The 27,460-nt window shown below is 46.4% G+C and overlaps 1 protein-coding gene across 1 annotated transcript in view; it reads left to right on the forward strand.

Annotated features, from left to right (window-relative positions):
- Positions 1–775: 775 nt before the first annotated feature.
- Alg10 (alpha-1,2-glucosyltransferase Alg10) overlaps positions 776–27,460 on the forward strand; it is a 46,668-nt gene continuing 19,983 nt past the window's right edge. The window contains exons 1-2 of the mRNA XM_068379011.1: positions 776–969; positions 16,488–16,673. Coding sequence (XP_068235112.1) covers positions 802–969; positions 16,488–16,673 — 354 coding nt within the window. The 5' untranslated portion in view covers positions 776–801. The remainder of the gene's footprint in view (positions 970–16,487; positions 16,674–27,460) is intronic.

Raw genomic sequence — 27,460 nt, forward strand, 5'->3', positions numbered from 1 at the left:
GAGGAATTGGGTTACTTTTCACGTGTACACATCCCTATTTATCCAATATTTCTCCCTTAAAATTTAACCTGTGAACAGTGGACAGTTTCTGTTAAATGTCTTAAATGTTCAGCAAATTCTTGTAGTCATTGAGTGAAGATATTCAAATACTAAAATCAGAACCTTTTCACGGCCGGCACTAGCACAGCACCCTGAATGGCCGTATCTCCTATTTTCACACACTTAAATCTAAAATTCCGTTGACGTAGCCGTGCCATTCATTCAATTTAAGTTACGAAATCCACTATATCACCTCAGTTAATGACATACATATTGTTTTTTTTTTTTTTTTTTTTTTTTTTTTTTATAACAAAACAATCAGTACCGTCAGATATTACCATAAATAGGCCTGCACATAATAAAACTATTTGAACCGCTATCAATAATTGATATTTTCCATTCTTAAACTTTAGATAGCAAATATTCAGAAAACATACCGTACAGCAATATATCTTATTTCAAATGACCAATGTATGTATGTAAGCTACATACAGTACTATCAAATGAAGAAAATAAGCTGGGTGACTGCACCTACAAAATTAGAGCTCAGCGATTATGATCTTCATTAACACATTTATTATCGTTATCATGTAGTTTTTAGATTAATTAATAGTAACTTAAAAGAGTTTTTTTTTTTTTGTAAAAGATACAAAAGTAACCCTGTTGAATTTAACCATATTGGTTGAAAGAATATGCACATTATTGTTTGACTAAAACTATCGGTTGGTTAAATTTAACTTGTATTATTTGTAAACAACAGAGATGGGAACGCCGCAACCAGCGTTCATTTTTCCATTGGTCATAGGCTGTTTTACAGCTGTAACATACGTATGTTTTGTTATAGTGTATACAGTGCAGCCAAAAGAATTTGTTGATGAAATTTTCCATATACCTCAAGCACAGAGAATCTGTGACGGGAATTTTCACGAGGTAGGTTTCCGTAGGCCGTCAAGTTTTTCCGCTGCCAGACTATCTTTTCCTTACCATAACATGTCACAAATAGCTATATACATTTACCTTAACTATATGACACTTATTAATTGCTATCGTTGATAGTATGACTTTTTCCTTGTTTGGGTTCGACGTCAACTTGAATTGCTCAGCGTTGGACTTGGCTAATTGTTTACTGTAGTACTATGTTCATAATGAGGATTTTAAGTGTTCTGGTGTATTTATTAGGACTTTGGGTATTGATATAGAACAAGCTTTACTAATAACGAAATTTGGTTTTTGGTAATTTTGTATAGAATTACATGGTGTGATTTCGCACAAGAAATATATGATGTCCTATAGCAAATAACGTGATTTAACCGATTTTGATGATCATTTCAATCGCAAACAAACAGATCAACCAATTCGGTTAGTTATAAGTTGGCGAATTGGTTGATGTTATTACTAATGAAATGAATGTGAAAACCAGTTAAATCACGATATCTACTATAGGAAATCATATATTTCCTGTGCGAAATCACACAATGAAATACAATACAAATGAACCATATAAATATTAACACTGTTGACATATATATTGAGTTAAAATATTTAAACAACAGATGTAGGGGACGATAACAGTGTTACCAACGGCACGATGTCATTACTAGAGGTAGAAATAATAAATCTTTCCATACGTAAACTAAATGATTATTCCATATAACTATTACACAAAAAATAAAGAGTACCAAAAGCCCACAGAACCTAACAAACCCACCTAACCTTGCCTAGAAGTACCCCGGTCACAAAACACATATAATAAGAATAGGGGAATGACTTACCTTGATTCACAGTACTACCAACGGTGACGAATGGTACACAGAACTACCAACGACACGATGACATTACTAGTGGTAGAACTACTAAATATTTCCACAGGTATATTAAATAATTTTTCCATATAACTGTTACGAAATATATAAAAAGTACAGAAAGGCCACAGAACCTAACAAACCCACCTAACCTTGCCTAGAAGTACCCCGGTCACAAAACACATATAATAAGAATAGGGGAATGACTTACCTTGATTCACAGTACTACCAACGGTGACGAATGGTACACAGAACTACCAACGACACGATGACATTACTAGTGGTAGAACTACTAAATATTTCCACAGGTATATTAAATAATTTTTCCATATAACTGTTACGAAATATATAAAAAGTACAGAAAGGCCACAGAACCTAACAAACCCACCTAACCTTGCCTAGAAGTACCCCGGTCACAAAACACATATAATAAGAATAGGGGAATGACTTACCTTGATTCACAGTACTACCAACGGTGACGAATGGTACACAGAACTACCAACGACACGATGACATTACTAGTGGTAGAACTACTAAATATTTCCACAGGTATATTAAATAATTTTTCCATATAACTGTTACGAAATATATAAAAAGTACAGAAAGGCCACAGAACCTAACAAACCCACCTAACCTTGCCTAGAAGTACCCCGGTCACAAAACACATATAATAAGAATAGGGGAATGACTTACCTTGATTCACAGTACTACCAACGGTGACGAATGGTACACAGAACTACCAACGACACGATGACATTACTAGTGGTAGAACTACTAAATATTTCCACAGGTATATTAAATAATTTTTCCATATAACTGTTACGAAATATATAAAAAGTACAGAAAGGCCACAGAACCTAACAAACCCACCTAACCTTGCCTAGAAGTACCCCGGTCACAAAACACGAATAATGACTATTTAGGAATGACTTACTTTAATGAATAACGTTGTGAGATTTAAGAAAATGCTCAATATTACCTGAAGCATAAAAAAAATCACCATGGAATTGAGCCACTGCTTTTAGGTACGGAATACTGCAGCCGGTACAAGTTTCTATAATATGATCAAGTTTCTATAATATGATCCATCGCAAAATACGAAAAAAGAAACCGCACTTGTAATGAAGAACGTCTCACCAGGTCAAAGGTTACAACGGGAAAGGCATTGGAACAAAGGGTATGAAAAGAGCGGTCAAAGAGATAAAGGAAGGGGGGGGTGGTAGGGAGATACCTGCATAGGCCTAGAGTGGTGATTGGTTAAGGGAAAAACAAAGAACACAAGGGGGTAAACATGAATGAACTAAATACGGAAACTAGACCAAAGAAAAGATTTATAAGACACAGAGGAGAGAAAAGGAACTAACCAACAAAAATAAATAAAAACAATAGAGGAAGATCAAATGGAATGAACGGTAAATAATATTGAATGGGAATATAAAATGAGGTGATCATACCGAGAATTAACTGGATAAAAAAACTAGTTCAGAGTAAGTATTTATGTGCAACAGGGAAGAGATAAAGAAATAACCAAACAAATAAACCCAATATAGGAAGGAAAAATGGAATGAATGATAAATAATATTGAATGGGAATACAAAATGAGAAAATAACACGGTAATAAAAAGAGTAATTGGGGAGAGGAAACTCCTGCGAAGGGGGGTGATATATGCGCAGGACGGAAACTGGTGCGAACGAACGTACGTACAAATGGGAAAGGAAATAACCAAACAAATAAATCCAATATAGGAAGGGAAAATGGAATGTATGATAAATAATAGTGAATTGGAATATACAATGAGAAAATAATACGGTAAAAAAAGAGTAATTAGGGAGAGAAACTCCTGCGCAGGGGGGGTTATATATGCGCAGGTCGGAAACTGGTGCGAACGAACGTACGTACAAATGGGTGCTAATGTTAGCATGGAATGCTAACATTTGATCTACATCAGGTATGGAATGCTAACATTTAATCTACATCAGGCGTTGGCAGCACTGGTTATTGTATTACTACAAGAAATAACCTTTGAAACGGCTCCTCCCAAATATATCCAGTTATACTGATTTGTATTTTCCTACGGTTATAATAAATACAAGAAGGAAATGTATAGAGAAGAAAAGGACTGATTTACGGTTATATATCGGTTCCCCAGTATGTTTTCCCCACCCAAAACCCCGGGTTCCCAAAGGGGGTCCCCCATTATCGGAGGATATAGATGTACAGTATATATATTTCTGTAACTATTCATTTGCGACGGGAACGATTGTTATTTTCGAAGGGAGCGTAAGTTTTCCTATAAGAAAAAGTAGTTAGAATACTAGGATACATTGCTATGTAATACACTACAATGAAACCGGTTTTTTTATGTAAAACTCATGTTTTCTCCAGAAAAGTTACTTTTATTTTTGTCGCAAGATAATAGTTAACAAGAAATATCCTAAATATATCCTATGGTAATGGGGGCCACCCAGTAGGAACTAACCTTTTCTTTTTTATACATAATTGGGTACATTTTTAGAAAGAGGAACCAGCCCAAAATGACATGAAAATATGTTTTTCTAGGTGATTTTGCACGAATATCACCTTTATTTTCCTCGAAAATGAACGGTTTTAGACTTTACTCTGCCCCCCCCCCCCCCCCCCTTCTGCGACCCCCCCCCCTTAAGGCCACAGTGATTAGTAACATTAGAAGAATTAAAAGAAATATCCTGGCAGGGCCAGACAATGGCTTCAGTCGTTGCATTCTATTATTAGTAACATTAGAAGAATTAAAAGTGGTAGGAGGAATATTTAAATAAAATTGGCTTTCGTTTGTTTAAAATGAACCAATTATTTCAAAGTATCAAGTCACGTGGGGCAATCAAACGAAGTGTATAAGTGGAACAAAAAGAGGGGGCGGAGCTATGAAGTAATTTTTTGGCGGGAGTCAAAGGGTGAACATCTCTCTTTAATAGCCACTCGCCTTAGTAAAAAACAGAATCCTCAATTTTTGTAAACGTAACAAAAATCGATTAATTATGTTCTATTCATCTCCGGGCATAACTAATAGTATATTCATATTCAGAAAAGTGCGATTTATGCATTTCTGAAGTATTTATAGGTCGCTAAGCTGGTTCCTCTTTCTAAAATAATAACCATAATTGTATGGGACACATAATAAATTCACAAAAAATGAAAAAATATTGGCTTTCTGTGCTGAGTTATTTCTCGTTTGTTTATATCATACGGTTCACAAATAAGGTAAGCTATTGTTTTTAATTTACTTTTAGGACCTGGTGGTAGTTACACTGTTAGTGTATATAAAGGAAATAAGGTATGGCATTATTTGTGATTTACTTTTAGGGTTTGTGACCTGGGAAGGGGAGGTCCTTGGGTCTTGCCCCCTGGCAAGGCCTATGACCTGGGAAGGTGGGTCTGGTGGGTGCTTGCCCCCCTTAGGTTTGTGACCTGGGAACTACTAGGTTAGGTTAGGTGGGGTGTGTTAGGTTTTGTGGTCTTTTGAACGAATCCCGAAATTTATATTTTCATTCAGGAAAAACTTTCCTTTAGAGACAAACTGTTTTTCCTATAATGCTCCCCACCCCTTCCCGTGTCCATCGCCTCGACACTTGTAGCAAGGGGTCTGGGGTCTCTGTGTCCTCCTTCAGTGTCACTGAGTGTGCTTTCCTCTTCCCCAGTGTCAGTGCACCCCAGTGTTGTGGCTCCTGCCAGAGCCTCTCCTGGGGAGCTTCATCTTTGATCACCGCTCTGATCTTAACTGCGCAAGGGTAGGAAGTGGAAGAAATGTACGTGCTATGTCTCCTCGCCAATTCCAATTTGTCCTCCCATCAAAGGAATGGGTTGAAGAAATCCAGGAAGGCCAACTGTAGTCATGGGGGACACGTTCCCTCTGACACCACCTTTTTTTTTGTGGGGGAAAGGTGGATGGTACCTTACCATTCCGGTTTACTCAGCTATTCAGTAGCCATGGCCTGCCGAGTGGCGCCGGCTACTATGGTAACCTCGGCTGATCTGTTTACTCTGTTAGTCTGACAGAACAAACATGGGCATGGCTCTCAGTCGGTTTCTTGGATGACGAAGAAGCTGTTATGGCCTCCATCACCCATCCTTCCTGAATGTTGGATGGCGTCTTCCCCCTCTTGCATGAATTTGATCCTGTAAGAGAGGGTGGCACTATTCGATGCCATACTAGAGGGCTTGTACAGTACTCTCTAGTAGACAGAGAATGGTGGCTGGAGGGCTCGTTTTCTTTTGTCCATGAACGCGAAACCATTGGTGTCCTTCCGCCCTGGCCTGTGGTGCTGGGAGCATGATTTGCTTCGTCTAGCATTACCAGGTTTCGTGCCCGGATTACTCCTCCTGCAGCCTCCCGGGACTTCATCTGCCCCTGGTTATGTGCTTGGTTCTGCCCTGGGGACAGAACGGATGTTTTCGTTGTGGAAGCAGAGATTCCGGCGTGTATTGTCTCTCCCTCACCTGGGGTGCTCAGGGTCAGAATGTCGCCGGGATTTTGGATCGCGGTCCGAAGCCCACGGAGGCTGCCTACCCTGAGTCGGAGAGTTTGTTGCTGGAGTCCATGCACTCATCCATGACTACAATGACCTTAGGGTGACAACAGTGGTTCTGCTTTCTTGGAGGATTTCAGTCATCAATCTGTACTTTGGTGTCTCGATGGTGCCCCTCTAGGATTGTAGCCTTGTTGGCATTGCAGTGGTCGGTTCTTGTTGATCTCGCTCTGTACCAGGGGGAAAATCAGATCTGGGAATTTGCTTCGTTCAAGCAGGTCGAACAAGATCTTGTCTTTTTCGCTCTGTATTTTTATTATTATTATTATTATTATTATTATTATTATTATTATTATTATTATTATTATTATTGTTATTATTGCTAAGCTACAACCCTAGTTGGAAAAGCAGGATACTATAAGTCCAGGGGCCTCAACAGGGAAAATATCCCCGTGAGGAAAGGAAACAAGGAAAAATAAATTATTTTAAGAACAGTAACAATATCAAAATAAATAGTTCCTATATACTGTAGACTATAATAGTTTAACAAAACAAGAGTAAGAGAAATTAGATAGAAAAGTGTGCCCAAGTGTACCGTCAAGCAAAAGAACTATAATCCAAGGCATTGGAAGACCATGATACATAGGCTATGGGACTACCCAAGACTAGAGAACAATGGTTTGATTTTGGAGTATCCTTCTCCTAGAAGAGCTGCTTACCATAGCTAAAGTCTCTTCTATCCTTACCAAGAGGAAAGTAGCTAATGAAAAATTACAGTCCTGTAGTTAACCCATTGGGTGAAGATTAGTTTGGTAATCTCAGTGTTGTCAGGTGTATGAGGACAGAGGAGAATCTCTAAAGAATAGGCCAGACTATTCGGTGTATGTGTAGGCAAAGGGAAAGTGAACCGTAACCAGAGAGAAGGATCCAATGTAGTACTGTCTGGCCAGTCAAAGGACCCCATAACTCTTTAGCGGTAATATCTCAATGGGTAGCTAGTGCCAAAGGCAACGAAGGTTTTATATGCCTGAAAACATGTTTGCGCCTCTGCAAGTAGACCCGTCTGTTTTCACTCTGACGTGGGCTCCCGCTGGATAGACTCAAGGCTGAAGGTACATCATTCTTGGCCGCTGAGTCGGTGACATGGAGGTTTTGGTTTTGCCCTCTTTCCATGCTTTGTTCTGGCTCAATTAGTAGTCGGGTGCAGTGACATATACTTCCTATAACTACCTCATTAAATTTTAACGGCAGTTCCAACTTCACAGAAATATTACTTCTTTTAAAGGAATCAAGTTTGTATAACTAGAATAAATTTAGATTGATGTTCAAAATTGTGATATTGTATGAATATTTATTTGTTAAATTCTTTTTTTTTTTCATTCCTTAAAGTTAGGTTCAATACTGTACAGTTTTATGTAAAAAGAATGAGTTGCATATTAGTAACTACTGAATTACTGTATATTGTTTTAAGAATTTTGTCCCTTGTTGGTGTTGTGATGAACTAAGGTAGGCTTCCTTTTTTAAATGAAAAAAAGGAGAGAGCTTTTAGTTGATAATGTAAAATGCTTCAATAATAATTTGTTCCGTAACTGAATACAAACCACGCTATTTATATGGGGTAATTACTTTGGCGACAGCCGATGACGAGCCATAAAGTTTTAACGAGGGTTTCCTACCTCACCGCTAGCTAGCGGGGGGCTAGGGAGGGATAGCTAGCTACCCCTCCCCCTCACACACACCGGAGAATACTCCACTTTACTTTTGGCTCGTACAGTATAGTGATCGGAGGTTTCCGCTCCTATGCTCTCTTGACGGCCATTATTGTTTTGTCTTTTAACTTTCCTTTTCTTATACTGGATATATTTAAACATTACTGATGTTTATATATATTTTTGTGTATAGAAAATGTAAGTTTCCTTTGCTTTCGGTGTTGTGCGGTGTGTATTGTGTACGTCTGCTAGAGTTCGCCGGCTTAGGCCACCACGATCTTTCCGTGATCTCGGCCTTGCACTTCTAGGCCACCATGGTTGCCTTTCGTGGAGTCCGGCCCTTCTCTTGAGGTCGTTCACCTCTTACTTCGTACTACGCCTACGATAGCTTCTCAGTCCGAGTCGCTGTTTCGTTATTTGTCTCAATTATTTTTATGAACATAATTGTGTTTTAACTTTTCAGTTCAGGGCTCACGTCCCATCGGGGGTCAGTGATCCTTGGAACATTCAAAGTCAGTTGCATAATTATAATGTTATAATTCTGTTTGTTAACTTTGTTCCCCCCCCCTCACCTGGGCATGCCAGGTTGGGGAGGGGGAAGCGCATACCTTCTTTCTTTCTTATATTTTTTTCCTCGGGGTTTCTCTTCGGAGTTTCACCTGGGGGGAATTTCTGTTAAATAATTATTTTGTTTTATTTTCCAGTTTGCGATGCTGTTTCTTCATGCCTATTGTGTGCCTTCGAAGCAGAGCTGTCCTGTTATCCTGGGGAGTCGGCTTCTCCGCCGTCTCAAGGCGTTCATCAGGGGCTTTTTCTTTTCTTAGAAGTTCCCCCATGAATACTGCCAGCTCTTCATTGCATCCTAGAAGATAAGGAGGTTCACCTCCAGGGTAGTTAATTAACTTCCCTTTTTACTTCCTTGGTCTTTAGGCGGTTATGCTCTTGGGGCTGAGCGGCCGCCCTTGTGACTCTCTTAAGGGGCTGAGCGGTTGCAAGGCTAGACCATGGTACTAGCGACTATGCTCTTGGGGCTGAGCGGTCGTTTCTGTGGCTACGCTCAAGGGGCTGAGCAGCTGCAGGTTCAGTCTGGCCCTCTCTCGTTCGCGAGGGAGGCCTCACTAAGGGCTCCTCTTCAGAGGATTGCTCTTTTTGTCTCTTCTACGAAGTGTCCCCTCCCGTTCGCGTGAGAGGACACTCACAGAGACTCCTCTTCGGAGGATTGTTCCTGTTACGTCTGCTGATTTCAGGGCCTTTCGGGGCTCCATCGACAGTCTCTTCTACGAAGTGCTCACCTCTCTCGTTCGTGAGAGAGGCCACTCATAGAGACTCCACTTCGAAGGATTGTTCCTGTTTACAACAGCTTGCTGTTCAGTCACTAACACTTTCGGTGTTTAGTGACAGGGAAACTTCGGTTTCCTTTTTTCCCTGACCCTTCGGTGTCTCGGAGCTTAGTTACGCAGTTCCCTCGGGCTCTCATAACTTTAGTCACTTCTACACTTCGGTGATTAGTGACGGAGAAACTTCGGTTTCTCGTTGCTTTGATCCTTCGGGGTCTTGCAACTACTCCTCAGTGTACCTGTTGCCTGCTGTATCCGTTCCTGATTGCAGACGCACCTTGGGCGCCCACGCCCCCGTTATCTAACGGGCTCCTCCCTTCAGGGCAGGAGAGACTTTCTCACACCTTGAGTCAGTCCCTTAAGTGCCAGGTATCACCTGTGCGCCAACGTTCCCTTATGCGCTTGCGCTCGACTGATGTTCCTGCTGTTCCTGAGTCTGCCCTCAGAGACACCCCGTTCCAGTATTCAGTTAGGCTGCTACCAACGTTCCCTGCGCATTTTGCGCACATCGTTGGGGTTCCTGAGTTAGCGCACTGGCGCTCACCAGCGTTTCAGCCTAGGGTGTCTCTAAGTCTCTTCTACGAAGGACACCTCTCCCGTTCGCGGGAAAGGTACCTCACAGAGACAACTCCTCGGAGTATTTAGCAGTCCCTCAGTTGATCGTCGGCACTGAAGTAGACCTCTGGGTCCTCTTCAGGGGATGCCCTCCCTTTTCGGGACATATCCCAGTTCCTGATCTACGAGTTAGCCGACGATCTTCTGATGCGCGCTGACGCATAAATGTTGACGATCGTCGGCGGTTAGCCGACGATCTTCTGCTCGTGCTAACGCATAAACGTTGATGATCGCTTGCGCGCGGGATGGGTTCCCGCCCGTGACCTCGCGGTCGTCGATGGTTTAGCCGACGATCTTCTGTTCGCGCTAACGCGTAGGCGTTGATGATCGCCCGCGTGCGGGATGGTTTCCCGCGCGCGATCTCGCGATCGTTAGCCGACGATCTTCTGTTCGCATTAACGCGTAAGCGTTGATGATCGCCCACGCGCGGGATGGTTTCCTGCGCGCTATCTCGCGATCGTCGATGATCTTCTGTTCGCACTAACGCGTAAGCGTTGATGATCGCCCACGCGCGGGATGGTTTCCTGCGCGCTATCTCGCAATCGTCGAGGAACGCGCGATCGTCAGCCGACGATCTGCTGTTCGCGCTAACGCGTAAGTGTTGATGATCGCCCACGCGCGGGATGGTTTCCTGCGCGCTATCGTCGAGGGTCGTTAGCCGACTATCTTCTGTTTGCTAATGCGTAAGCGTTGATGATCGCCCACGCGCGGGATAGTTTCCCGCGCACGACCTTCAGCCCCTTTCGCTTGCGATCGTCATCCCGGCAGCGGTCGTTAGCCGGCAATCTTCGGATTCAGCGCTAGGCGTGCAAGCGCTGACGATCTTCTTAGTGTGCGTAAGCGCCGAGAATCAGTCTGTGCGCGGGATGGTTTCCCGCGCGCGGTTTTTCGCATGCGATCATCAACGTCCGTTAGCCGGCGATCTTCGGATCCGGCGCTAAGCGGAAGCGCCGACGATCTTCTTAGTACGCTTAAGCTCCTATGTTCGTTCTGTGCGCGGGATGGTTCCCACACACTACAACGAGACCATCCGCACGCGGTTCTCCGCACGCTATCGCCTACGGCCGTTCGCCGCCGATCTGCGAGCGCCGACAATCTTCACAGTACGCGTGAGCGCCGAAGATCGTTCCGTTTGCGGGATAGTTTCCCGCGTGCGACCATTGAGGCTCACGCAATCGTCCGCGCGCGGTTTTCCCGCTCGCGATCGTCGTAGATCGTCCGCGCGCGGGCACCGAGGTTCCCACTCGTGATTGCCGACTATCTTCAATCGTGCGCGAGCTCCGACGATCGTCGCTTACGCGGGAGCGTCGGAGATCGTCCGGGCTCGCTCGAATCGCCGACGATCGCCTTAAATAGTTGGAGATCTGTCGCATGCGGTCACTATGGGTCCCCGCCAACTGTCTCCTACGGTTTTTCTCGCGCTAGCGCCGACGATCTTCGTACCCGCGTAAGCACTGAAGATCGTCAGCGTTTCTTCTGCGTTATGCTTCCGCACGTGGGATGATTCCCCACATGCAATCGCCGTCGGCGCTGGCGCCGGCGATCTTTTTTCGCCGAGATCGTTCACGCATGGGATGATTTCCCTTGCCCACGATCTTTCACGCGTAAGCGCCAGTGATTTTCATACGCGCGGAGACGTGGGAATCGTTCATGCGGTCGCCGATACGCCCACGCTCTCGCGGGTTCACGGGCATGCGGGCACGGTTATCTGCTACGCATGCTTTATTCACGCGCTACCCAGATCTGTGCTTTTCGCGCGATCGTCAGCACGGCCACGCCCTGTTTATGTCAGGGCTTATGGCAGTCAGGCCACCTCCACGTTTCCCTCCCCCACAGCGCAGAGTAGCGCCCTCTCCGGAGGGGGGGAGGTCTCCGGTCAGGTCAAAGGTCTCTTCTCCCTTCACTGCAGTTTCTCTACGGGCGAACCCTCATGTGTCATCTCCCCCAGAGGATCGAACGATCCTCTTCCCTCCAGAGGGACTCCCTGTCAGCGCGAGGATTGGTCGCGTAGTCAGAGCGCTCAAACAGGCAATGAGCCTGTGCCTTCTGACTGGGGTCACTAATCAGTGGCAGCTTCCTCTCCCCCTGAAAGGGGTGAGAGGAATCCCTGGCATGGTATCTTCTCCAAGGACTATCCTGTCCCTTCGCGAGTCCTTACGCAGGCGATGAGCCCTCCTTAGTCTCCATCTCCCCTCCCCCGCGGATGAGCTTTGCCCATCCCCAGGAGGGTCGGAAGACCCGGTCCTCTCCCCCTTCACTCCATAGGGAGAATCTCCGCCTCTTTTTGAGGGTCCTATCTTACTGAGGGGGCGAAGCCTTACATCCTTCATCGCTGGGGTCCTGTTTCCCGCCTAGGAGGGATCCTGAGGTCCTGTTTAGGATCCAGTTGGACCCTTGGGGCATGTCTACGAGTCTCCCAGGAAGAGCCTCCGGGAATGGGAGACCTTGCTGCCAGTCCATCAGGAGGATGAGCTCCAGGGGTCAGAACTTGCGTTCTGGCGGGTTCTGGCCCTCAGGAGAAAACCTCAAGGGGATCCCAGATTCAGAGATTCCTCTCCGGTAAGGGAAGGATTCGGTCCTGGACCGAGTTCTACTTATCCAAGGGCTCCCTTACGCCAGTGCAGCTTGCCCTGGTCTTAGAAAATGGAGAGCGCCAGAGACTAGGCCAAGGGCCAGCTCTCCGGGCTTGTCTCCTTCAACAGTCCTGGTTGGTTTCGAGCCCCGCTCTGGGTAGGGATCGGTGAGGGGACGGGTCCTCCGGGCGGAAGTCCAGTCCAGGTCGGAGAGGCTCCCCCTCCAAGAGGTGGCCAACGGGTTTCGAGGCCTCCGTAGTCGCCTCCTTCCCTCCTCGACTCTGTACAGGGTTGTCAAACAGTCTCTGTCCAGCATAGCGACAGCAGACTCGGTCTGCTTTGCTGTGAGACCACAAGTCTTCATGGGTACACTGGTCCGGTAGGTCTCGTACTTCCGGTCCTGGTTCACCCATCTTCAAGGAAGTACTTTGGAGTCCGCCTGGAAGGCGTGTATACCAGTTCAAGGGCTGTGCTTCGGCCTCTCCACGGCACCTCAACAGTTCTCCGATACTTCCTCTCGGATCTCTTCACGGGCGCTCAGCATCGGCATCCAGCCACTCCGTTCCTGGGTGGCTGGCCGATCCTGGCAGTCTCGAAGGCTTCCCTTCTTCATCATCGGGACAAGTTCCTCGGACTTTTCCAAGTTCTAAAGATCATGGTGGTCCTCGAGGAGTCCTCCCCGCAGCCCTCTCAGAGTCTGGTATACCGAGCCTGCTCTTAGGCGCCTATCTCCCGTAGCCTTCCCTTCAGACGTCAGGGTACCAAGGCAGAGGAAGGTCGCGAGACCTTTCCTCACACGAGAAGACCCTCCACCCCAAGGTTGTTTCGTCTCCCCTCCCTGGCCCGTCTGGTTTCCACAGTCGCCCCAGGTTGAGTTCTCTTCAGTGGCTACTCAGGGCGCGGGGGAGTTGGGGGCGCGTCTCCCCAGACGCCGAGGCCCCTAGGGAACAACCGGTACAGACGAACCCATAGGGGTGGGAAGCTGACGAGGGCCTACAGAGGGAGTGGTCCTTCTCGTCCTCCCCCTGACTTGATGCTATTTTCGGACGCGTCAAAGGAAGGGGGGGGGCCCACGTTCTGATCCAGAGGTCCTCAAGCCGGGGGTCAGAACCAGGAAGAACCTTCTCTAGTCCTACTAGAGGAGGAAACTGTGTTTCTGGCTCTTCAGTAGCTCCACCTAGCCTGGCAGACTACTCTGTGATTATGAGGATCAACAACACCACAGTGATGGTTTTCTGGCCCAGACAAGGAGGTACTTTTCAGTACAACCATCCCATCCTGCAGTGGAGATACCGGGTTGGTCCGAGTCCCCCTCGGTCTCCTTGGCAGCTCGCTTGATTCCAGGCAAAGGAATGGGCTCGCCGACCATCTGAGCAGTGTGACATGAACACCACATTCCGAGTAGTCTTTGGATCCTCAAGTAGCCTATAAGTCCTGCCTCGGTGGGGCTCCCTCGGTGGACCGGTTCGCTACAGCACTGAGCTCCAATCTCCCGCTGTACTGCTCCCCGGTCACGGATCCCAAGGCCCTCTGGTAGGAGGCCTTCCAGCAACGGTGGGACACCATCGATGTGTTGCCTCCGTAGCTTACTCCTCTTCCCGCCGGGAGTCTATCCAGCACCTCCTCAAAGAGAGAGGATTTTCGCAACAAATGGCGAAAAGGAGGCCTGGACACCTGCGCAAGTCTTCCGCAAGTAATCTCCCAGGCGATTGGGTGAGTTTCTGTAACCAGTGTTGGGGAGAGGGCATCCCTCCACACGTTACCGCTTCCAGCATAGCGGAGCCCCTAGTGGGATTGCGGGATAAGTGTGCCTTTCAGTTTCGACTGTGAAAGGCTATCCCCCAGCCTTAAGGCTTGCCTCCTGGCTCTAGGGACAAACATTTCTCCCCTGCTGGAACTCTTCCTTCGCATGCGAAGCCTTGTCCTCTCCTGCCCTCAGTCAAAGGTGAGACCTCCTTGGAACGTGGTTCGAGTCCTCGAGTCTCTAAAGAGACCCCCCCCTGACGAACCACTACGAGTCCCCAGACCACCACCTTTCTGGGTAGACAGTGTTCCTGCTAGCCTGTCTTCAGCCAAGCGAGTCACATGGTCTCTCTTATGACTTCGCCCATTCAGGGGGTTAGGGGCAGACAACTTCAGGTTCGTCCCTGAGGTTTGTTGCCGAGACTCAGAATCTGAGAGTGCCGGACCCGCTTTGACTCCTTCCAGGGCTCGGGTCTCCGTCCTGTAGCAGATGACTCAGACCATCTCCTACCATGCCGGTAGGGAGTCCGACCTGGTGTCTTCAGAGAACAGCTGCAGGTCGTCTCCAGGTCCAAGTCTAGTTCGAGAATCCTGGGTAACGAGGAGAAGGGTCTCCAGGAGTACCATCTCAGCCTGGATTCGCAGGGTGCTACACCCTGCCTTAAATCCTGACCCTTCTCCGTCGCATCGCCCTAGAACCCATGATGTCAGGGAATTAGATACAACCCTACCCTTCATGGAGCATCTTCAGTGACGCAGGTCCTGTAAGCAGGGATGTTGAAGCCTCAGACCTTCTCACCCCCCTTACCTGCAAGACATGACCCACAGGAGGCTCGATACGTTTCTATCGGCCCTGTGGTGGCTTCACAACAGCTAGTCTGAACCTCAGGCTCCTTGATGGACAAGTGGCTGAAGGTTGAGGGCATTGTTACCTGGTGTTAGTCTGCATGAATGAAAAGATCTGTCTGGCTCTTATTCTTTTCTTCATCCTCTCCTCCCACGGAGAAAGCAGCATCCTGGGTTCTCTACACAGCTGACCTCAAACCACTGCAGGTAAACCATGCTTCCTTGTGTTCCTAGTATTATGTGTAATACTGTCATGTCCCCATACCCTGACGAAATGGTATTGGGAGAGTCCTAGCCTGGATTTCCTTCTGAGGGACTCCTGGGCAACTGTCTGGGACAAGTCACTTTTCACCTTCGCACACACCTTACATAGGCCGCGGCAGTTTCACAACCGCCAGCGAGGAGCAGGGATTCCCTATTGTCCGAGTACTTGACCACTCGAATATGGAATCCCCGGGCAAGTCAAAAGCCAGTATGGCCGAGACTTACCACCCTTCCTAAGGGTTAAGTCACCCCATGTAAATAGTGTGGTTTGTATTCAGTTACGGAACAAATGACAAATTCGTAGATAATTTGTATTTTTCCTAACGATACAAACCTAGCTATTTACAGTTATTTGTCCGCCAGCCCTGTCCCCCAAGATAAGTCCTACCTCTAAGTAAAGTGGAGTATTCTCCGGTGTGTGTGAGGGGGAGGGGTAGCTAGCTACCCCCCCGCTAGCTAGCGGTGGGGTAGGAAACCCTTGTTAAAACTTTATGGCTCATCATCGGCTGTCGCCAAAGTAATTACCCCATGTAAATAGCTAGGTTTGTATCGTTAGGAAAAATACAAATTATCTACGAATTTGTCATGTTCCATAGCTTAAAGATAAATTTGAACAAACATGAAATGAATTTACATTATCCTAAGAATAATATGCAGTAAGTTGCCTGTACAGTATAAGAATAATAAGCTTAAGAACTTTCAATAATAATAATAACTTTTGTGGGTAATAAAAAAAATCAGAATAAGTACAAAACAGAATACAAGTTAATTAACTTTTAATAGCATTATATTATGTTCAAATTGCTATAGGTATCTCACTAAGCTAATTGAGAGTAGGGACGTTGGTGCCTAGGTCAAGTATATTTGCCTTGAGAACTTTCCTACTTAAGAACCCACTCTTGAAAGGTATCTTGTACTTATGCAGGGACTTACTGTATTGCAGTATGCACATAGAATTATTTAGCCTGGTTACTTCCTAGTAGTAATATGTAATTCAACAATATTGTATTTTATCATTTATAAAAGTCATAAGCATCATCTGTTTATATCTTTCAGTGGGATGGTAAAATAACAACACTTCCTGGTTTGTACCTGTTCTCTATTGGACTAAATGGACCTGTTTCATGGATTCTGGGAAGACGACTTTGTGATGTCTTTTCACTGCGAATCACAAACCTGGTTGCATCAGCATTCATGTTGTCAACTATACACAAGTTGTTGGTGTACTTACATGGAAAAAAGGTATGATACTTTTTGTATACAGTATTTGTTTCTACACATAGGCTATACAAATCACCGTCCTTTAAATAGGGGTATGACTTCATCACAAGCTAGGTGGAATGGCTGGAGACGAGTATCAGGTTTGGCATGCAACAAAAAGCTATCATCAAGTCTGAAAGTGGAGACCTATAAGGTGGTGGTAAAACCAACTATGCTGTATGGTTTGGAAACTGTACCTTTAACCAAGAAGCAGAGATGGAAGTTGCAGATATGAAAATTTTGAGGTTCTCACTGGGGAAAGGGTAATGAGGAAGGATAAGATCAAAAGTAAATTCATTAGAGAATATCCATATGTGAATCAGTTTGGAAAGAAAGCAAGACTAAGATGGTTTGGGCAAGTAAAGCAAAGGGAGGAAAAGCATGTCATGAGGAGGATGATAAGTATGGAGCCACCAGGTAGAAGGAAGAGAGGAAGGCCTAAGAGGAGATTAATGAATTCATTGAAAGATATGAGGGCAGTTTGTGTGACAGAGGATCAGTAGATAGAAGTAAATGGAGACATGTTCTGTTGTGAAGATCACTGGATGGGAGAAGCTGAAAGAAAAAGAAGAAAGAGTAAACACAATTTGTTCCGTAACTGACATACAAACTACGCTATTTAATAGGGGTTATTACTTTTGGCGTAGCTGAAATGACGAGCCATTAGAATTTTAACGAGGGTTTACTACCCCACCGCTAGTTAGCGGGGGGGTAGGGAGGGTAGTTTGCCACCCCCCCCCCTCACACACACCTGTGCTTGAGCTCACTTTGCTCTCGGCTCGGGTGGTAGTCGGACGTGTCCGCTTTCACCCTTGCCTTTCTGACAGCCATTAATGGTTTTTGCTTTTTCTTTTACAGGTGTGTTTGAAGTTGGCCTCTGCTATCATGCGAAAGTGTCCTGGATTACCCGACCACCCTTGTGGTACGTTTATGTCGGCGTTCGATACGAACCCTCACACCCTTTGTTCTTATTGTAGGGGCCAACGGTGTGATAGAACTAATAAGTGTGGTGAGTGTACGGAGTCGTCTACCTCATAGTGGGAGAGGTTTTCTCGGCGACGGAAGAAGAAGTCCAAGCTGGATATTTCTCCTTCGAAGGTTTCTTTGAAAGGAGAAAATCCCAAGGACTCGTCTTCCGTTGCCCAAACCTCCTCCGAAGCTCCCGCTCGATCGGTTTCTTCCGAGAAACTGTCAAGTGGTAGCGTAGGCCATAGTTCGGTTGCCCGAACTCGGGGATCGGGAGAGGGAGTTGCCTCCCATAGCGAGGGAGCTCCTCCTCCCCCGGGGGAGGATTTGAATATCAATTTGTGCACTAATGATTTGTTTCAGCTTTGGTCTTCCTTGGGGCTTGAGGGTTCGCCCTCCAAGGAAGCCTTGTTTGACATGATCCGCTGTCAAACAATCGCTGACTTTGGCAGATGTTGATCCTCTGTCTATCGTCGACGTTGTGGTGGCAGAGGCTTCCGATGTGGTATCTCCGACCTCTGCACCTGATCAACCTGCTGTAGTTTTTCCCTCTGCTCATCCTTCGAGGGAGGAACTAAGTCCAACAGTCTCTCCTGCCGGTGATTCTCCCCCGCGGGGGAGTTCACTCACAGAGACTCCACTTCGGAGGACTGCTGACGGACCCACGGGCCCCCAGAGGGCGCATACGGCGTAAAGCTTGCCTTCCTCTTCGCCGGAGAGGCCTTCCTTCACCTCACAAGGGTGTGAAGAGGCGCCTCTTCGGTTTATCGTCTCCGCCGCAGAGGAGCCTCGCCATTGTTCTCCGACTCTCCCAGCTACAACCCTGGACCTCTCTGCGGATCGTTCGCAATCCCCTTCGGTGGAAGGTCGTCCTTACAAAGGACACGTCGACCTTCCACCCGTCAGACCCGCTGACCTGCTGTCGCTGTTCCTGTCTGCTGATGCGCTGTGGGCGCCGACACATCCTGCTGTGAAACAGGCAACAAGGGCATATGCGCAAGTTGGCACATACATCCCTTACGTGCCAGTGCTCACCTGCGCGCAAGCGCTCATCTACTGCCGACGATGTTGCTGCTAAAGCGCGCCAGCGCTCACCTGCACGCCAATGCTCACCTGCGCGCCAGCGCTCTCCTGATCGCCTTCAACCTTCTGCGCGCGATCGTTCTCCTGCGCGTCAGCGCTCACCAACGCGCTAGTGCTCTCCTGCTCGCCTGCGCGCCCACGATCTTCTGATATGGGCGCAGTAGGGAAGTTGAATACTTCCCCTGCTCGTCAGCGCTCACCAACGCGCCGCCGATCTCCACCTGCGCGCCATCCCTCGCCAGCACGCCTTTGCGTGCAGTCTCCCACCCAGCCTGATGTGCGTACTCATGCACGCCCGCGCGGAAGAGATGTCTCTCTTGTGCGCAAGAGATGTGTCTCCTGTGCGCGCGCCTAACGGTATCATCGCCCACACGGGTTCTTCGCTACGACTTCACGCCTGGAGACTATCCAGCATCTCGCTGAGGGAGGATTTTTGCAACAAGTTGCAGTTAGGATGTCTGGACATCTGCGAAAGTCATCCGCATCTGTCTACCCGGCAAAGTGGAAAGTCTTCTGTGGTTGGTGTCGTGGAAGGGGTATCTCTCCACTCGATGCCACTATTCCAGCAATTGCGGAGTTCTTCATGTATTTGAGGGAAGAAATGCGCCTTTCAGTCTCGGCGGTGAAAGGCTATCGCTCAGCCTTAGTCTAGCCTTCAGGCTCAAAGGAGTGGACATTTCTTCCTCGCTGGAACTCTCCCTACTCATACGAAGTTATGAACTTACCTGCCCTCAGTCGGAAGTGAGACCTCCTCCATGGAACATGGTTCGAGTTCTCAGGTCTCTTAAGAGACCTCATTACGAACTATTACGCCAGGCTTTAGATCGCCACCTAACTTGGAAGACGGTGTTCCTACTAGCTTTGGCCTTGGCCAAGCGAGTCGGTGAACTTCATGGTCTCTCCTATGACATCGCCCATTCAAGGGGATGGGGGGAGGTAACGTTTAAATTCGTCCCTGAGTTTATTGCTAAGACTCAGAATCCGGGGGTGCCGGACCCTCGGTTCGACTCCTTCCAGATTTCGAATCTTCGTTCTGTAACAGATGACCCAGACCATCTCCTACTGTGCCCAGTAAGGAGTCTGAGGCTATATCTCAAAAGAACGGCTGCAGTCCGTCCCCAGGGGCAGGCATTGTTTGTGAGCACTGGGAGGACTAAGAGGAGGGTCACCAAGAACAATCATCTCGGCATGGATTCGTAGGGTGATTCATCTGTCCCTGAATCCAGACCCTACTCCATCACATCGCCCTAGAGCACATGATGTCAGGGGCGTAGCTACGTCCCTGGCCTTCAAGAAAAATTTCTCAGTGACGCAGGTGCTCCAAGCTTGGGTGTAGAAGCGTCAGACGACCTTCACAGTCCACTACCTGCAAGACGTGACCCACAGGAGGCTCGATACGTTTTCTATCGACCCTGTGGTGGCTGCACAACAGCTGGTTTAAAACCTCAGGCTCCTTAATGGACAAGTAGCAGAAGGTTGAGGGCATTGTTACCCAGTCTTAGTCTGCATGAATGAAAAGGTATGTCTGGCCCCTACTCTTTTCTTCATCCTCCTCTCTCTTGGGGAAAGCAGCATCCTGGGTTCTCTGCACAGCTGACCTCAAACCACTGCAGGTAAACCATGTTTCCTTGTGTTCCTAGTATTAAGCTAATACTGTCGCGTCCCCATACCCTGATGAGGTGGTATTGGGAGAGTCCTAGCCTAAAGTTTCATCTAAAGGACTACAGGTCAACTTCCTAGGACGAGTCACACTTTATACCTTCACACACAGCTTACGTAGGCCGCAGCCCTTGCGTAGCAAGGTTCTAGCGAGGTGCAGGGACTCCTTATTGTTAAGTGCTGACACACTCAGATACTGAGTCCCCGGGCAAAGCCAAAAGCCAGTACTGGCCGGGACTTTCCACCCTTCCTAATGGGTGAGTCACCCCTATTAAATAGAGTGGTTTGTATTTCAGTTACGGAACAAATGACAAATTCGTAGATAATTTGTATTTTTCCTAACTATACAAACCTTGGCTATTTAATCAAACTTGCCTGCCAGCCCTATCCCCCTGAGCTCAAACACAGTTGTGTGTGTGTGTGGGGGGGCGGGGGGCAAAACTAGCGGTGGGGTAGTAAACCCTCGTTAAAATTCTAATGGCTCGTCATTTCAGCTACGCCGAAAGTAATAACCCCTATTAAATAACTAAGGTTTGTATAGTTAGGGAAAATACAAATTATCTCCGAATTTGTCATTTTTTTGTGAACCAAATTATGTTTTTAATACAAATCTAATGGTCATGTGGATAGTTTTTCCTCTTTATCCTTGAACTGTGTTGGATTGACCCTGGTACAACTCAATAAAGGATGCTGCAGAACATTAGTTTTTTTCTTTAAGTAGTCTTGTATGACTGGAATATTTACTTCACAGAATAAAGTAACTGATATGTGTTTGTAATAAAAATGGGTTTCTGTATAGATGCTTAAAAAGTTCTTTAGCCTTTAGTTTTTTCAGTTAGTTTATTTTCCTGTTAAAATTTATCAGTCATTCACTGACAATTAAGCAGACTTCTGTAGTCAACTTTTAGTCAAAGCTTCAATTCTTTTTTTTTCAATATTTAACTTAGCCGGTGATTATAATAGCTGCAATTCTGTTGCTCAACAGAAAAACTCTACGGAAAAATTCGCCAGCGATCGCTACACAGGTAGGGGGTGTACTCAACAGCGCCATCTGTCGTTCAGATACCCAGTACTCATTGTAAACAAAGAACTCAATTTTCTCTCTGTCGAGCTATCGACAAGACGCTCTTATTCGCTGTTACTAAACTGGAGTTTTTTCACAACTAATTGGTGAAGTACTTTATTCTAGTTTTGAGCTTTCGCTATGCAGGTGTTTTATCTTCATCTTAAATCTTGAACTCGTTTTGGATAGATTAAATTATGGTGACAAAGAGAGTATGGACTTTCTTTCACTTTTAAATGGCCGACCCTTCCCTTAGACGGAAGTGTGTTTAGGCTTTTAGTAATTCTTATCACGTTATAGATTTTCCTCTATATATTTTATATCTCTCCGCCTTTATTAGGCCTCTTCGATTAACTTTCCATTTATTATAAACATATAAAAATAAATTTTAATGTTTTGTTTATATAGACCTTTCCTGAGAGTAGGCGGTCCTAACTTGGAAACCGAAGTTAATCAACGTTGAGCCCTTTATATCGTAATTAGCTTTTAAAGAGCTAAGGATTTAAAACTTTTTAAATGTAATATTTTATGAAAGTTTTCAAAGATGAACTAACGTTTAGTTTATTTATGCTACGCAGTTGTTGACGTTCAGGACGTTCAACATGCGCTCTATCGTTACGATAGAGAGAGAGTGTATCACGGTTTCACTTTGCAGTAAGAGTAAATCGATTCTGACGTTTTGTTCATTCTTTCTTAGCTTAAATGTTTTAAATTCTAATTTAAAGGAACTTTTTATTGAAAAACCTTTCAGTTTTTTCCTTTAGTCAAATAACATGTTTTTTTGACGAAATATAATTGGGCTCTTCTCTTAGGTGCGAAATCAAGAGAGAAAGAGAGAGAGAGAGATAGAGACGGAGGGAGAGAGAGGAGAGAAAACGTTCCGTTCAAGCGGGTAACGTTGTTCTCGTGTTACTCGCGTCTCTAGTCGCTGTACGGGGAGGAAGGATAAAACGTTTTTAGGTTTTTATTCTCGTCCCCAGGCTATGTGCGGTGAGAGATTGAAAACGTAGTTATATGAACTAGTGTTTAGTCTCTTTCCCAGCCACTGATTTTTTTTATCTTAAAACATATTTTCTGTTTTTTGCTGGTATTAATGAGCTTGCATTATACGACTGATTTCGCAATTGCTACCTTTTAATGAAGGGTAGAATTGCGTGTTTCAGGTAGAAATAAGTGCAAAACAGAAAATCGAAGTGATAAAGTGATATGCGCAAAGTGTTACAGTGTTGCGTCCGAGGCGCAAAGTGTTACAGTGTTGCGTCCGAGGCGCAAAGTGTTACAGTGTTGCGTCCGAGGCGCAAAGTGTTACAGTGTTGCGTCCGAGGCGCAAAGTGTTACAGTGTTGCGTCCGAGGCGCAAAGTGTTACAGTGTTGCGTCCGAGGGTTCGTCTGTTCGTGCCTGTCGTTCACCTAGTCCGGGACCTCTTACATGCTCCCAAGCCCAGGGGAGAAGTAATGTCAAACGACTTATGGGTTCGAGAGGCCTTGACCAACGAACAGACGTTTTTCCCTCTATAGTATCGGGTGTATCTTACCAAGATCTCCCCTACCATAAGACGAGAGAGACGTTGTTTCTCCTCGTCATCCGAAGGCTTTTCGCATAAGAAACCTGTCACAAGGTTTCGAAGCCCTTAAGCGAAAGTCAGTCCTTTCAGGACAGGTCCAGCGTCCTGGTTACAACCATTAGGACAGCTCTGACCCTTTGCAGTCATTGGATAACTGGTCGCCACCTAACAAAAGCGTAACACAGACTCCGAGAGTCTTTTTTTGTAGGCAAAGTGTTGCGGTCACAGACGTTACCCTCGTCTCTTACCACAACCATTTCCGTTGATCCTTAATGGGTTGTATGGCAAGACATGCAGTATATGCTTGCCTCCCTCATGGAAGACTATGCTACCGATTAGTCCGTTGAGTCTAGCCGTTTATCTCATCGATATCCTGGCTTTCAGCCAACCTAACGTTCCTTTGTACTTACTGTTGACGTTGGAGTAGCTTAGTCACGTTAGTCAGGTTGTTTAGAACCACACTCGATGCGGTCTCGTGTGGTTTTTCAGCCGCATTTGGACGTTAGGCCACTTGCTGATGCTCCTGTTGACGTTCAAGACGTTCACTAACAATCGGAGTTGACTTGTTTTGACGCTGTGCGTCAACCTCCGCATTCTAGAGTTGTTTTGACTGCTCAGTCTAGGCAGTCAAAGCAGTCTCGAGTGGACGCTGTGCGTCCTCACGCACCTGTTGTGGTTGACAGTTCAGTTGTTGACAGTTCACAGACTGTCAAGCAGTTACATGACGTTGCGTTCTGGTCCGCTACTAATGCACCAGTGAGTGTGGACTCTGCTTGTAAAGCATTGCCACCACGGTAGGTCTCTCCCTTGCTTGAGACTCAGCTTTTATCGGACAAGGTTCCTGTAGATGAGGAAGTTGCTGTTCTCCCTCCTACTGATATTCCCTTGAGGACTCTGTCAGATGGAGAGGAGCCTAAAGCTGCTTAGCCTCCTATGGACTTTAATTAAATCATGATGATTTTTTTAAGGATCTTCGTCCGGATCTTTTTGTAACTGCTGCTCCTCGTTCGCCTAAACGTCAGAGCTTACACTAGGCCTAGCTACTTCGAAGCCGTTGTTTTTAAGCTAGTGCTCTCTCGCTCTCCTAGAGAGCGTTACGTTGGCTAGGCGACTGGTTTTTCACCAGGAGGAGTTTGGGGGATACAGCCTTTGCTTTCCCTTCTTTTAAACTGGTTTATAGAGCGAGAGTCTGATATGACACGAGAGAAGTTCTCGGCTTGGGAGTTCATGCCTCTGCCCAGATAGACTTCTCAATTCTGGTAGACTCTCCCTGGCGCCTAGCCAGGAGACGCTCCAAGTTGTTTACAGGTCAACTTCACAGCTGTTTTCGAGCCTTTGAAGTTTTGCTGTACAATTATGTCACGCATAACAAGGCTTTCAGGGATGGTAAACGGTTCCGCCTCAGTCGCTAACCCCGTTTGTTGCCACACCTGCTCCCGTAGACCCTAAATGGGCTTTGCTGCAAGACATGCAGTCCAAGCTTGCGTCCTTGATAGAGGACTTAAATGCGGAGAAGGTTGCTACCGAACCTTCTGGCCAACAACCTTCCAACCGGTCGGTTGTGCGCCCTGTTGACGCTGAGGTAACCTACTCGCGTCTGCCAGTTGAGGTGGTTCCTCCACCGATGCGACCCAGTGTGGGTTGCCAGCCGCACGTTGACGTTAAGCGACGCTCGGAGGTGGTTGTTGACGTTCAGGACGTTCAACAACCAGCAGAGGTGACTTGTTTTGACGCAGTGCGTCAACCTCAGCAACCCGGTAGGGTGTTGACTGCACAACCCAGACGGTCTAGAGAGTCTCGGGTCGACGCTGTGCTTCCTCGCGCACCCATGGTTGTTGACAGTTCACAGACTGTGCAGCAGTTCCATGATATTGCGTCCGGCTCCGTCACGCATGCACCAGTGCGACCGAACTCAGCGAGCCAGACGTTGCCCACTCCGTTGCCGTTTCCTCATCAGTTTTCAGATGAGGAACCCTCTGATGAGGACGTTGCTGAACAACAAGACGATCAGCCCCCAGAATAGATCAAGCCCTGCTATCCATCCAGAAGATGCTGAAGAAGGAACGCTGCTCAGTCAGGCTGTGGATGAGTCTGGTAGGGACGCTGTCATCCGTGGAACAATTTGTGTCACTAGGAATGCTACACCTCCGTCCTCTTCAATTCCATCTAGCTTTTCACTGGAAAAAGGACAAGACGCTAGAAGCGGTCTCGATCCCGGTTTCCGAAAAGATAAAGTCTTGTCTGACTTGGTGAAAGGACAATATCAACCTAAGAGAGGGTCTTCCCCTGGCTGTTCAGACTCCCAACCACGTTCTCTTCTCGGACGCATCGGACGTAGGCTGGGGTGCGACATTAGACGGTTGGGAATGCTCGGGAATATGGAACTCGAGTCAAAGGACAATGCATATCAACTGCAAGGAGCTACTGGCAGTACGTCTGGCCTGGAAAAGCTTCAGGTCTCTCCTTCAAGGCAAAGTGGTGGAGGTGAACTCGGACAACACCACGGCTTTGGCGTACATCTCCAAGCAAGGAGGGACCTACTCTCTGACGTTGTACGAGATCGCAAGGGACCTCCTCACCTGGTCAAAAGGTCTAAACATATCACTAGTAACGAGGTTCATCCAAGGCAACTTGAATGTCATGGCAGATTGTCTCTGTTGGAAGGAACAAATAATTCCAACAGAATGGACCCTCCACAAGGATGTATGCAAGAGACTTTGGGCCACCTGGGGCCAGCCAACCATAGATCTCTTCGCAACCTCGATGACCAAGAGGCTCCCAATATTTTGCTCACCAATCCCGGACCCAGCAGCAGTTCATATAGATGCCTTTCTCCTAGATTGGTCACATCTAGATCTATATGCATTCCCTCCGTTCAAGATTGTCAACAAGGTACTGCAGAAGTTCGCCTCTCATGAAGGGACAAGGTTGACGCTAGTTGCTCCCCTCTGGCCCGCGAGAGAATGGTTCACCGAGGTACTTCGATGGCTAGTAGACGTTCCCAGAACACTTCCCCTAAGGGTGGACCTTCTACGTCAGCCACACGTAAAGAAGGTACACCAAGGCCTCCACGCTCTTCGTCTGACTGCCTTCAGACTATCGAAAGACTCTCGAGAGCTAGAGGCTTTTCGAAGGAGGCAGCCAGAGCGATTGCTAGAGCAAGGAGAACATCCACCCTTAGAGTCTACCAATCGAAGTGGGAAATCTTCCGAAACTGGTGCAAGTCAGTATCTGTATCCTCGACCAGTACCTCTGTAACTCATATAGCTGACTTCCTCTTATATCTGAGGAAAGAATGATCTCTTTCAGCTCCCACTATCAAGGGTTACAGAAGCATGTTGGCATCAGTCTTCCGTCACAGAGGCTTAGATCTTTCCAACAATAAAGATCTACAGGACCTCCTTAAGTATTTTGAGACCACGAAGGAGCGTCGTTTGGTTACACCTGGTTGGAATTTAGACGTGGTACTAAGATTCCTTATGTCAGACAGGTTCGAGCCGCTACAATCAGCCTCCCTGAAAGATCTCACCTTAAAGACTCTTTTCCTGGTATGCTTAGCCACAGCTAAAAGAGTCAGTGAGATTCATGCCTTCAGAAAGAACATCGGATTCTCATCTGAAACGGCTACATGTTCTCTACAACTTGGTTTTCTAGCCAAAAACGAGCTGCCTTCTCGACCTTGGCCAAAATCGTTCGATATTCCAAGCTTATCGTATATGGTTGGAAATGAACTAGAAAGAGTCTTATGCCCTGTAAGAGCTCTTAAGTTCTATTTAAAACGAACTAAACCTTTACGAGGCCCGTCTGAAGCTTTATGGTGTTCAGTTAAGAAACCATCTTTGCCTATGTCAAAGAATGCTTTTTCCTATTTTATCAGACTGTTAATACGAGAAGCTCATTCCCATCTGAATGAGGAAGACCAAGCTTTGCTGAAGGTAAGGACACACGAAGTTAGAGCTGTCGCAACTTCCGTGGCCTTTAAACAAAATAGATCTCTGCGAAGTATAATGGATGCAACCTATTGGAGAAGCAAGTCAGTGTTCGCGTCTTTTTATCTTAAGGATGTCCAGTCTCTTTACGAGAACTGCTATACTCTGGGACCATTCGTAGCAGCGAGTGCAGTAGTGGGTGAGGGCTCAACCACTACAATTCCCTAATTCCATAACCTTTTTAATCTTTCTCTTGAAATGTTTTTATTGTTGTTTTTGGGTTGTCCGGAAGGCTAAGAAGCCTTTCGCATCTTAGTTGATTTGGCGGGTGGTCAAAGTCATTTCTTAAGAAGCGCCTAGATTAGAGGTTTTGATGAGGTCCTGTTGTATGGGTTGCAACCCTTGATACTTCAGATCCTAGGGGTCGCTCAGCATCCTAAGAGGATCGCGAGGCTCCGTAAGGAAGGCGTACTTAAAAAGGCAGAGTAATTGTTCAAGTCGACT

Source organism: Palaemon carinicauda, chromosome 8 (assembly GCF_036898095.1).
Source record: "Palaemon carinicauda isolate YSFRI2023 chromosome 8, ASM3689809v2, whole genome shotgun sequence".
NCBI classification, from domain to species: domain Eukaryota; kingdom Metazoa; phylum Arthropoda; class Malacostraca; order Decapoda; family Palaemonidae; genus Palaemon; species Palaemon carinicauda.